Genomic DNA, 13,224 nt, shown 5'->3' on the forward strand with positions numbered 1-13,224 from the left:
AGCCCGCTCCTACGCCCTTGCCTATAACTGCTATATTAAGCTACAGTTATTAAGTCTGTGTACTGAACAGAAATTTAAATCCTTATAAATGTCAGATATAAATATAACTAATAATAACTTATAGTTACTGTGCAGATTTTAAGTATATTATATTTTATAGTTGATAGTTTTTTATATATTACTCCTATCGGAGCAAATCAGCTCTGAAGGCAAACGCTGAAGATTTGAGGACTAATTAAACAAAACTTTCTCAGCTGCGTGATCAGGGCCAGTGAACGCTAAACGGAGAAAAGGATATTTGAAGAGGCGCCGTCATCTTATAAATCCGCTGTTCGGGACATTTTGGCTTCAGTGTTGAGTTTGATAATCAAGGTAAAAGACAGTCAGCAGATAAAGCACACTGTGATTCAGTTACCTGTTTTTGACTAATGGTAAGAATAAGTGCTCCTTTTTTATAATAGATATTGTGATTTGAATTAATCTGTGACTTTATTAATTGGCTCTAAAAGTGTGACTAGGAGCACCTTGTTGATTTGAAATAGAAAGGGCTAAAAACGTGCTGCATGTTGGAGCTAGATAATATTAATATATATCGAAACCGAACCGAAACCGTGGCCCAAGAACCGCGATACGAACCAAACAATGGCCACACTGTACCGTTGCATCCCTAGTGTGTAGTGTTATATTTAGTGTGTGTAGTGTTATATTTAGAGTTTGTGAGCAGTGTTATATTTAGTGTGTGTAGTGTTAATTTAGTGTGTGTGTAGTGTTATATTTAGTGTGTGTAGTGTTATATTTAGTGTGTGTAGTGTTATATTTAGTGTGTAGTGTTATATTTAGAGTTTGTGAGCAGTGTTATATTTAGTGTGTGTAGTGTTAATTTAGTGTGTGTAGTGTTATATTTAGTGTGTGTAGTGTTATATTTAGTGTGTGTAGTGTTATATTTAGTGTAGTGTTATATTTAGTGTTTGTGAGCAGTGTTATATTTAGTGTGTGTGTGTAGTGTTAATTTAGTGTGTGTGTAGTGTTAATTTAGTGTGTGTAGTGTTAATTTAGTGTGTAGTGTTATATTTAGTGTGTAGTGTTATATTTAGTGTGTAGTGTTATATTTAGTGTTTGTGAGCAGTGTTATATTTAGTGTGTGTAGTGTTAATTTAGTGTGTGTGTGTAGTGTTATATTTAGTGTGTGTGTAGTGTTATATTTAGTGTGTGTGTACTGTTTGTGTATGTAGTGTATGTGTGTATGTAGTGTGTTTCTGTGTGCTTGTATTTTGTGTATGTAGTGTATGTGTATTTGTGTGTATTGAGTGTAGTGTGTCGTGGTATATTTGTAGTTTGTTTGTATTGGGTGTATATAGTGTGTGTGTATTTGGGTGTGTATTGTGTGTATGTAGTATGTGTGTGTAGTGTTTGTGTGTATTGTTTATATGTAGTGTGTGTGTTTGTGTGTATTGATTGTATGTAGTGTGTATGTGTCTGTATGTGTGAGTGTTTGTACTTTGTGTGTGTGTGTGTGTAGTGTTAATTTAGTGTGTGTATTGTTTGTATGTAGTGTATGTGTGTGTATGTGTGTATGCGAGTGTGTGTGTGTATTGTTTGTTTGTAGTGTGTGTGTGTAACTTACATTTTTTTAATCCAGGTTTGATTCTGATCTTCCCTCCATGTTTCACTCTAAACACACACACACACACACACACAGATCAGCACAGTGTGAGATTTTTAGAAACTGATTTATAAAGAAATACTTTGCGTGAAGACGAGTGAACATTTGAGAGAGCGGAAATTAGTGACCTCATGTGGTAAAGTACGGAACTGCAATGCACACTGCATAAAATCAGATTAAAAACGGAAGATTAAGGAAGATTAACACTTACTTATCTAAATATATTTTTGTCTGCATGTATAAAGTTTTAATACTTACCGTATCTTATTCTGCTTTATATGCACAATATGTAGTATTATTTTTATTAGAGCTTTTATTCACAAATGGGGAAAAAAAGGCACAGTGGTTAAAGTTCCCAGGAGTGACTGAGCTACAGAAATTACTCCAAAAGGGCATGAACAACTCATCCAGGAAGAACCCAGAACAACATTTAAAGAACTGCAGGATCCAGTGTTGGAAATAACGGCGTTAAAACTACTTTTTTCAGTAATGAGTAATCTAACTAATTACTCTGACTGTAACTATAACGCCATTACCATTTCCGACACCCCGTTACTGCATGTTACTTTAGCCGCTTTATGAACTTTTTTTTTTTTTTTCCTTCGCTTTGCCCTGGTTAACCTCTCCTCTTTCTGGTGAACTTGAGCTTCTGGCCGCTGTGCCTGTGTAGCTCATACTCATTTCTGGTATGTAGCTCATACCAGAAATCTCTCTCTGTCTCTCTCTCTCCCTTTCTTTCTCTTTCTCTCTCTCTCTTACGTTTATTAGATTGATCTCTCTGATAAGATGTGAGAAAACTAATAAAAACTAGCAAGCCCACCATAAAAACTTACTGAACAGAAAAAATAAAAAATAAATAAAATTAAACTATAATAAAAATGAAATATGTAATCACGTAGCTCTGGGCGCACGTGAATGCCTCCGCATTTGACTTGCAGCACTGTGTGTGGCTGTTCTTAAAAATCATTTAAATTAAATAATAGTTCTATGCTTTTATGTTGCAGTGTAAATTAACATAATTCTGATTATATTTCGCTCATTCAATCAGCCCGAAAACAAGTTCATGGTTCGGGTTGGGTCGGGCTCTGGCAGAACGTGCACGTTTTGGGCCCGATCTAAGCTCTATTCTCTTTTGGTGAAGCTGTTATATTAATACCATTTTAACGGTCGTTAGATTGTTGTTTTTGTCCATTATTTTGTTTTGTTTATATATACATATTTCCTTTGAGTGTGGCTTGGTTTGTTTAATTTCATCCCCAGACGCGTTTTTCCGTTTTTTTCAGTATTAGTAATTTTCTTTGGTTGTGTGGAGAATTTCGTTTAATTTTTTTGAAATTCGTTAGATTATATTTTTGTCAACATTTTGGGTTTATTTTCGTTTGTTATTTTTCTAATAGTAAATGCATAATTGATTTCCTTTTTTTTGACGGGCGAATAATAAAAAGTAACGCCATGGTTACTTTTACTGGTAACTAATTACTTTTATAGTGGAGTAACTCCGTTAGTAACTTTTTTGGAGAAGTAACGAGTAACTGTAACTAATTACTTTTTCAAAGTAACGTGCCCAACACTGGCAGGACCTCACTCGCCTCAGTTAAGATCAGTGTTAATGATTTAATAATAAGAAAGAAACTCCTAACTAAGACAAAATGGTTTCTTGTGGGCTTGCAGAAAAGAGTTAAACTTTACTAAAGTATGTTTTTTGCATTTATATTAATACCTGAGTGGACTCCTGCCACAACAACAGTTTTTATAGGACCATACATTTTTCAAGGAATTATTGTGATTGTGATTATTATGATTTAAAAATAATTTTATGCCACTGGTCATTAGAAAACTTCAAAAATGTTAAATGTAACAAAGGCAACATTTTTAAATGAAGCCAAAAAACAAAGTCAATCACGTTAATGTGATCTCTTAAGAAATTAAGGGCTCTCTTTTAGTGATCCGTAGGTGAGCTGTCCGCCGTGCACCATGCAGCTTGATTTTGGGTGTGTCACTGTGTCTTTACGATAGGAAAAGTTGCTCCAAAGAGGCTCAAAATGTGCAAAAAGCATGTATCGTGAAATAAACCAATCACCATGTCACTTGCCATTCCCTTTAAGAGCCAGGTGCGGTCTGACTTTGGCGTATTGCTATTTAAATGGCGCAGCTACCTGGAATTGACCAATGTTTTTCATTAGCGTAGATATATTCAAAATCACCGTTGCTGTTTAAACAAGACAGGTGAAGAGCATGAAAATACACTGTTGTTGGGAGTAAGATAGCAATAAGCATCAAGACCACCTTGCACAGGGTGTAGGTTAGGGCCCTAAGTGTTCAGAAAGGATTCTGGTTTTGCAGTCACTGATTATTTTTACCATAAAGACATTGGCTGGTTGCTGGGGTGCTTGACTCTCAGTGTGTATAAAGTTAGTGGGGATCAGTTTTTATCTTGTAACTTTTCTCCTGACTCGATGCTCAGGGCAGCTCTCCATCACTGAAGTTTTCCACCTGTTCTGGAGTAAAAACTAAACCTTGGTTCTTCTTAACAACAGAAAGATGAGCCAAAACAGAATTACAGCGAAGTACTTGGCATTCAGTGCAGATAGCTTGGGCATAACAAATTAACAGTGGCTGTGTAAACAAAAATAAGACAGAATGACAGAATGAAGGTTATATGCTTGTTTACCTGGTGACTACAACTAGATCTACTACAGGTCCCACAATGCAATGTGTCACAGCATTAACCCTTAACTTTCTCAACACTTTGCTTTCCTGTGAGGCACAGCACATACACAGGAAATAGCACAATAGGCAATATCAAGAGTGACAAAAATGTGCAACATGTACAACAATATTTATCTTACAATAAGTTAACATAATTATTAGTTCAGACCTACCCGAGTTTCTCCAGTGTGCAGTGTGGATCCTCCAGTCTCTCAGAAAGCAGCTTCACTCCTGACTCTCCTGGGTGGTTGTAGGTCAGATCCAGCTCTTTCAGGTGGGAGGGGTTTGAAATTAGAGCTGAAGCCAGAGAACAACAGCCTTTATCTGTGATCATACAACCAGATAATCTGCAGACAGAGCAAGAGAATGTGTGAGTGAGTGACAGAAAACAAGAAAGAAAGAAAGACGACAGAAGTCGGCATTAGCATTGATGTGGACCAAAGATTTGAGTTCATATTAACTTTTGCTAAAATTATTTTTGCTTGTTTGCAATTTTGTAATCAATGTGTGATACATCTCAAATGTTCATTCAAGTTGGACAAGGAAGACTCGTATTTGTTTGTTTGGTATACACTGACTTTCGTTAAACACTATTTCTTGTGTTATCACCATGTTATGTTATCACCATGGTAAACACCTGAATATTTACACATTTATACATGTAGAATTTCTAGTGGTGTTATGCGATTAAAAATGCAATCCAATGAACCCTGCCAAAATTCTGTGATCAATCACACTTGTTTTTCATAAGACGCAAGATTTTATAGTGGATACTTTATGGAGTAAATATTTGTGCCAAAAGTTTTACACCAAAAAATAAAATCCACAATCAAAATGTTAGGAATCAAAATCAAAAATTGTATGTTACAAATTCAAAAGAGAAAAAATATATAGCAAATACATATTTTTAAATATACTTGGTTGCTTTATTATCCTTTGCAGTTGTTTAAAAAATATTTCAGTTTGGATTTTGCCAGTCTTGCTTTTATTTTTGTGTTTTTTTTGTGGATTTTTTTTGTATTTTTCTGTTAAAGACTTTTGCTTCTTGTCACGGATGACCCAGGCAGGGAGACGAGGAGGCGGACACAAGTGCAGGTAGGGTAAATCAATAAATAATAATTTAATAAATAAATAAGTAACAAAGAAACAAGAAACAAGTAAACACTAAAACACGGAACAGGGAGATATATACAATGGAAATAAACTAGAAAACAAACAAGGCAATATAAACGTGAAAACAAGAAATAAACGAGAAACAAATGACTAATGTTAAATACAGGGAACATAGAGCTAAACAAGAAACTAAACTAGACAAGGGGAACTAAACTAAGCAGGGCAGGGATATAAATATATACAAGGAATATACTAGAAACAAAACACTAAGCAGAGGACTGGGAAACATACACAAGAGATTAACTGAGGTAAACACGGGCAATGACTAGGGCTATGAAACACGGAAGAACACAGAGAGACAAAACAACAGGGGAAGGTGCAAAGACCGACCGAGACAAAGTGGTAGACGAGGGCTATTTAACAAACAGGAAACACACTAGAATTGGAAACACCTGGGGCAGGGGCGGAGCTACAAATGAGAAACACATGGAAAAGTACTGAGACAGAAGACACAGGGGAGCACAGGTCACGTGGGGAAGACACACAGAGACACGAGACAGGGCTAAGACCTGACAGAAGCCTCCCCCTAAACGCGCAGCTCCCGAGGCGCGTAAAAACGAACCCCGGGGGCTGGCGGCGGGGAGAGGCTGGGGAAAACAAGAGACGAAACCGGGGACTGAAACGGAGACAGGACAGAGGACAGAGACTGGACGGGAGACTGAACAGGGAACTGAACGGGAGACGGAGACTGGACGGGGAACGGAGACTGGACAGGGAACGGAGACAGAACGGGAGACTGGACGGGGAACTGGACAGGAGACGGAGACTGGACGGGGAACTGGACAGGAGACGGAGACTGGACGGGGAACTGGACAGGAGACGGAGACTGGACGTGAGACTGGACAGGAGACGGAAACTGGACAGGACTAGACATGGGAACAGGGACGAGGACATTAACAGGGACAGAAACAAACACTGTAACTGGGACGGGAACAGAGACAGAGACAGACACGGGTACAGGGACGTAAACAGAGACAGGGACCAAAACAGGGAGAGACATGGGGACCAGAAACACGGGTGGGTGCCCAGGACTGGCAAATGTCTGAGGGGAAGTCCAAGGAGCCAGCCTGGGCACAGTACTGGGGACAAAGTCAGGGGACCTCGGTGCCTGCCTGGGTACATGGGACCTGGGATGAAACACAGTTCCGGGAGCAGGTGCTGGCGGCGCGGCGACTCTGGCAGCGGGAGCTGGCGCTGGCGGCGCGGCGACTCTGGCAGCGGGAGCTGGCGCTGGCGGCGCGGCGACTCTGGCAGCGGGAGCTGGCACGGAGACTTGGGCAGCTGGCTCTGGCACGGAGACTGGAACTGCTGGAGCAGACACTGAGACTTGAGCAGCTTCAGCAGACACGGAGGCTGGAGCATTTTCAGCAGACACGGAGGCTGGAGCATTTTCAGCAGACACGGAGGCTGGAGCATTTTCAGCAGACACGGAGGCTGGAGCAGCACGCACAGCAGCATATGCAGAGTCTAGAGCGGCAGGAGTTCGGGGGCGTGGCTCAGCAGCCGAAGATGCCTCGTAGGTGGGCGTGTCCGCCGAGTGAGTTACGGAGCTGGGCGTGTGGAGATCAGGTAATGCAGCTGTGAGGCCTGAAGCCGCGGGCGAAACAAAAACCCGGACTGGATCCGCAGCCTCGCCGGCAGAGTCCACAGCAAGCAGCGCGGGGCCGCCGGTAGAGACCGGCACGGGAAAAGTCTCCATAACAGTCCTGGAGCACGGCTGGGTTGCCGCGGAGGTAGTCCCAGAGAGAGGCTGGACTGCAGCGGCGAAATCCAGCCCCGCAGCCGCCATGAAAGCCAGCTCCTCAGCCTGAGGGGCTGGCGCTGCAGCTGTGGGGCTCAAGGCTGCGGTTGCCGCAAAAACCCGGACCGGATTTTTACTCCCTCCGGCTGAGTCCAGCGCGTGGAAAGTCTCTGCTCGCGGCTGGCTCACCGGGTTGGAGGTCCTGTAGCGCGATTCGGCAGCAACCGCGGGGAACACGGAGCGCGGTTCGACTGCCATCGCGGAAGTCCCGGAGCGCGGTTTCACAGCGTGCGCCTTTGCCGCGGGAGAGGAGAGTGTCTTGGCCGCGGGAGGAGCTAGCTTTGGAGGCGCCGGGGAAGCTAACGCCTTAGCCACCGGGGAAGCTAGCTCTGGAACCGCCGGTGAGGAGCGCACCTTGGCTGCAGGGGAACGGACGTGAGTCGGGACGGCCTCTGGAGCTGTGCGGCCGAGAGCCGGGTAGAGCACCGCCCCTGGGGGAAACGGTTTTGGAGTACGGGCTGGTGCGGGGTAGAGCTCCTCTTCGTCCTCGGAGCTGCTGGGAGCGCACCCGAGAAAGTCCCACGGGTCCCGCTCCTTGAGCCTCGGGTACACGGAGGTACCGAGGCTCAAAGCACCAACCCTCATCGCCCCCCCAAGAAAATCCTCCCCGGAAAAGGGGTCTTCTTCCGGCTGGCGGGACCCCTTAGAGCGCCTACCCCGAGGCCTGCGGCGTCCTTGAGGCCTCGAGGTGTCCTGCGCCGGGGTCCCGCAAGGAGCACGGCGAATCGCCATCCTGGTGCCCATCCAGGCAGAACCTGCTGTGTCCATGTTCGGTCGGTCTTTCTGTCACGGATGACCCAGGCAGGGAGACGAGGAGGCGGACACAAGTGCAGGTAGGGTAAATCAATAAATAATAATTTAATAAATAAATAAGTAACAAAGAAACAAGAAACAAGTAAACACTAAAACACGGAACAGGGAGATATATACAATGGAAATAAACTAGAAAACAAACAAGGCAATATAAACGTGAAAACAAGAAATAAACGAGAAACAAATGACTAATGTTAAATACAGGGAACATAGAGCTAAACAAGAAACTAAACTAGACAAGGGGAACTAAACTAAGCAGGGCAGGGATATAAATATATACAAGGAATATACTAGAAACAAAACACTAAGCAGAGGACTGGGAAACATACACAAGAGATTAACTGAGGTAAACACGGGCAATGACTAGGGCTATGAAACACGGAAGAACACAGAGAGACAAAACAACAGGGGAAGGTGCAAAGACCGACCGAGACAAAGTGGTAGACGAGGGCTATTTAACAAACAGGAAACACACTAGAATTGGAAACACCTGGGGCAGGGGCGGAGCTACAAATGAGAAACACATGGAAAAGTACTGAGACAGAAGACACAGGGGAGCACAGGTCACGTGGGGAAGACACACAGAGACACGAGACAGGGCTAAGACCTGACACTTCTGGAATCTCTTTAATTTAATTAATTTAATTGTAAAAGTATCTGCTGCTGTTGCTGTTTGCTGGAAGGGGTTCGCTTTCCGTGTTTGAAAGGACGCTTGAAACTGGCTGGGTGGGCGTGGTCACTCTCAGACAAAGGTTTATGGAACCCGTCAGTTCAGAACCAGCTGACCAATGGAAATTCAAGGGAAACGCCTTGTTCTAAGCCCCACCCAGCCGTGAAAAGTGTGCCAAAACTCAGAAGAAAAAAACTAAAGCAGAAGCAAAGGAGAGGTTCTAGAAGCAAAACTCTTTAACAGAAATATCCAAAACAATCCACAAAAATTTTACAAAAAAACTTGGGTTGTAATGCGTTAATGATTCCAACCTAACAGCATATGTTAATGACTTAACGCTGACAGCCCTAATAATTTAAAATGAAAAAATCACAGAAACACTGACCTGAGAATCTGCAGTTTACAGTGTGAACTCTTCAGTCCAGCAGAGAGCAGCTCCACTCCTGAATCCTGCAGGTCATTGTTACTGAGGTCCAGCTCTTTCAGGGAGGAGATTTCCAGGTTTAAAACTGATTCCAGATTTTCACACGTCTTTCTTCCTATATTACACAAAGCTAATCTGAAAATGTAAGAATAAACACAAACACAAATAATTTTACAATGTCTTCAATGTTTAAATAACACATTTTAGTGATTTCCTAAATGTAACATGTATTATGCTGTTACTTTTGTACATGCCACATTTAATATTTTTTTCTAGTGGTGTCAACTGTTTAAGAAATATAATCAGGTTAATCTAGACAACATTTATGATTAACTGCAATTACATTTGTTCTTCTTAAGACAAGTTTTTATAGTGGATATTTATATGTAAATAAAAGAATGAATGTAAGAAATGTAAAATGCAATTATTAATGGTGTCATTTAAAATACTATTATATACTTGTATTTTTGAGGGGAGATAAAGCTAACGTGGGGCGCTGGAATAAAGAATGCATGGTGAATAGGATTGGACTCAGGAAGTGTTTGTTATTGCACACATGCTTACAATGGGGAAAAGACCTTATTATGATTTAAATGGCCTGGTGGAAATATGTAACCGCCAGTATTCAGTAATATGTACACTGTCCCTTTAAGAGCTCCTTAAAGTAGGTGCACAGCCCTTTTACGTGTATAGCTATGCTGAGAGTGCAGTAAACCTGAGTGTGTGCTGTGCTTTACCACAGAGAATGCTGGACCTAGTTTCTTTCTTTTATTCATTTTTTTTCTGCAAGTAACAACATATATGTGGTGCTTTTAGCTCATGTATGAACTATGTTGTATGTCTTTTTGATGATTTTACATTTCCTATCATACATGCATACATACATACATACATACATACATACTCTTTTTGTATTTAGTTTGTAGATGCAGTATCATGACAAATTAAAGGGCATGGGAAAGTCTGAGCAGGGAGAGATGTTTAGGGCTCCTCCCCTTTGCCAACCTGGAAAGAATATCCTGTTCAGACTAACCTTGCACATCCTTCTGTTATTTAGTTTCTTTAGTTAATTGTGGTTTTATTTGTCGTCTTGTTTGTTATTTTGGTCTGTGATAACCTGAAACACTGACCTTAGAATCTGCAGTTTACATTGTGACCTCTTCAGTCCAGCAGAGAGCAACTCCACTCCTGAATCCTGCAGGTCGTTGTTACTGAGGTCCAGCTCTTTCAGGGAGGAGTTTTCCAGGTTTAAAACTGATTCCAGATTTTCACACGTCTTTACTCCAAGATTACATGAAGCTAGTCTAAAAATCAAGAATAAACTAATGATTTTATAATAAACCCAAAGAAGAATACTTGAATGGATTGGCAAAGAATAGAACATAGAATTAAACTGTGAAATGTATTGTCTGTCTAAAGAGCTGGTGATCATCATGGGCATACAGTTCACCTGGGACAGATTATAATGAGTTAAAATAGAAAAGAAAACATTTATCAAAACAGAGAACGAGCAAGGCTTTTTGGAGTATGTGAATTTATTCTATTTTCCAAGTTGAACTCTGGAAAAACATTACACCTTCTCGCACACACATATATATATATATATATATATATATATATATATATATATATATATATATATATATATATATATATATATATATATATATTAGAAATAAATAAAGACATATATGTATGTTCTATATGAAATTGTTATGTTGTATTGCTGATCATCATTTCTCCAAAGCATACTGAGATATGATTTTTTTGTCAAATCACCCAGTGCTACTTTAGAGTGGATCTGTAAGAGATGTGCATTTATTTTAACAAAAACATATAACTTGCCCAAAACCTTTTTTTAAAGATTGTATTTAAGACAGAAACTCCATGTACTGTTAACATTAAAATGATGGTTTAACTATTATTACACACAAAGGATAATACATGCTTATATGTGACAATGGGAATAAGTGATTGAATGGAAACTGATTTTACACATCAGCAGTTGATTAAAAACTGTATGAAGGCCTAAATAAAAATACTCACACAGCTCTTCTGGATATTTTAACTACTGGCAGCAGTCTCAGAAGACACTCTTCTGATGGATGATATTTATTGAGGTTAAACTCCTCCAGCTCTTCTTCTGAGTTCACCAACACAAACGCCAGAGCTGACCACTGAGCAGGAGAGAGCCTGGCCTGTTGAAGATGACGCTCACCACCTCCACTCAGGTATTTCTGCACTTCCTGCACCAGAGAATGATCATTCAGTTCATTCAGACAGTGGAACAGATTGATGGATTTCTCTGGAGATGAGTTCTCCTCAATCTTCTTCTTGATGTATTTGACTGTTTTTTTGTTGCTCTGAGAGATCCTCTCTGTCTGCGTCAGTACGACTCTTAATAGAGTCTGATTAGACTGCAGTGAGAGACCCAGAAGGAAACGAAGAAACAAGTCCAGGTGTCCACTCTCACTCTGTAAGGCTCTGTCTATGGCACTGCTGAGGAATTTAGTCATCGTTGACTTGCTGAAGATTGCAGATAGTTCAGTGCTTTGGTTTTCAGGGATTTGCTGATTCAAAAAGCAGAGAAATGCATATAAAGCAGCAAGAAACTCCTGAACGCTCAGATGTACAAAGCTGAAGACCTTCCCCAGGTGCAGCTCAAGTTCCTCCCTGAAGATCTGGGTACACACTCCTGAGTACACTGACACTTCTTTAATGTCGATGCCACTCTCTCTTAGATCTTCCTCATAGAAGATCATGTTTCCTTTCTCCAGCTGCTGGAACGCCAGTTTCCCCAGAGCCAGGATGCTTTTTCTAGTCTGCTGAGGATCAATGTCACTTTTCCCACTGTACTTCTGGTTCTTGAGTTTGATCTGAAAGATCAGGAAGTGTGTAAACATCTGCGTCAGGGTTTTGGGAATTTCTCCACTCTCAGCTTCACTCAGCATTCTCTCTAGAACAGTGGCTGTAATCCAGCAGAAGACAGGTATGTGGCACATGATGTAGAGGCTTCTTGAAGATCTGATGTGTGTGAAGACTTTATTGGCCAGGTCCTTATCACTGATCCTCTTACTGAAGTACTCCTGTTTCTGAGGGTCACTGAAACCTCGCACTTCTGTTACCTGATCAACACACTCAGGAGGGATCTGATTGGCCGCTGCTGGTCGAGAGGTGATCCAGAGAAGAGCAGAGGGAAGCAGATTCCCCTTGATGAGGTTCGTCAGCAGAACATCCACTGAGGTTTGCTCTTCTATATTCACCAAGTTCTCATTGTTCTGGAAATCTAGAGGCAGTCGACACTCATCCAGTCCATCAAAAATGAACATGACCTTGTAGCCCTTATAATGTCTTGGTTTTAAATCTTGTGTTTCTGGGAAAAAGCTCTGAAGAAGATTCACAAGACTGAGCTTCTTCTCCTTCATCAGATTCAGCTCTCTAAAAGGAAGTGGAAATATGAAGAGAACGTCCTGATTTACTTTTCCTTCAGACCAGTCCAGAATGAACTTCTGCACAGAGACTGTTTTTCCAATTCCAGCCACTCCTTTAGTCAGTACAGTTCTGATGGGTCGTTTCTGTTCTGGTAATGGTTTAAAGATGTCGTTGCATCTGATTGGTTTTTCCTGTGTTGTTTTTTTCCTGGATGCAGCTTCCATCTGTTTCACCTCATGTTCCTGATTGACATCTCCTCCATCGCCCCCTGTGATGTAGAGCTCTGTGTAGATCTCATTCAGAAGTGCTGACTTTACATGGCCTGAGATTCCTTCATTAATTCTCTGATATTTATCTCTCAGCTTGGATTTGAGCTTTCTTTGGCATGCTGGGGCTAATTCTGATTGCAGAGGAAGAGAATAAAGAAAATGTAATTAGCTGTGATCTTCATGAAAGACCTCTGTGTAGAACAATTTTGATAGAGTAGATAATTGTTAGGTTTAAGGATACATTTGATGCTGTGACACAATATCTTATAA

General features: G+C 41.2%; 3 protein-coding genes across 5 annotated transcripts in view; 1 reads left to right on the top strand and 2 right to left on the bottom strand.

Moving 5' to 3' along the window:
- LOC125801117 (zinc finger protein 850-like) overlaps positions 1-13,224 on the bottom strand; it is a 527,199-nt gene that overhangs the window by 367,908 nt on the left and 146,067 nt on the right. The gene's annotated exons all lie outside the window — the stretch shown is intronic.
- The window catches only part of LOC125801170 (zinc finger protein 585A-like), a 272,387-nt gene that overhangs the window by 141,114 nt on the left and 118,049 nt on the right, over positions 1-13,224 (top strand). The window lies entirely within an intron of this gene.
- LOC111196793 (NLR family CARD domain-containing protein 3-like) overlaps positions 1-13,224 on the bottom strand; it is a 102,003-nt gene that overhangs the window by 3,343 nt on the left and 85,436 nt on the right. The window contains exons 7-11 of the mRNA XM_049477072.1: positions 11,300-13,085; positions 10,384-10,557; positions 9,215-9,388; positions 4,546-4,719; positions 1,625-1,671 (exon numbers count right to left, since the gene is read on the bottom strand). Of these exons, the coding sequence (XP_049333029.1) occupies positions 1,625-1,671; positions 4,546-4,719; positions 9,215-9,388; positions 10,384-10,557; positions 11,300-13,085 (2,355 nt within the window). The remainder of the gene's footprint in view (positions 1-1,624; positions 1,672-4,545; positions 4,720-9,214; positions 9,389-10,383; positions 10,558-11,299; positions 13,086-13,224) is intronic.

The sequence above is a fragment of the Astyanax mexicanus genome, chromosome 4, assembly GCF_023375975.1.
Source record: "Astyanax mexicanus isolate ESR-SI-001 chromosome 4, AstMex3_surface, whole genome shotgun sequence".
Classification (NCBI taxonomy): Eukaryota; Metazoa; Chordata; class Actinopteri; order Characiformes; family Acestrorhamphidae; genus Astyanax; species Astyanax mexicanus.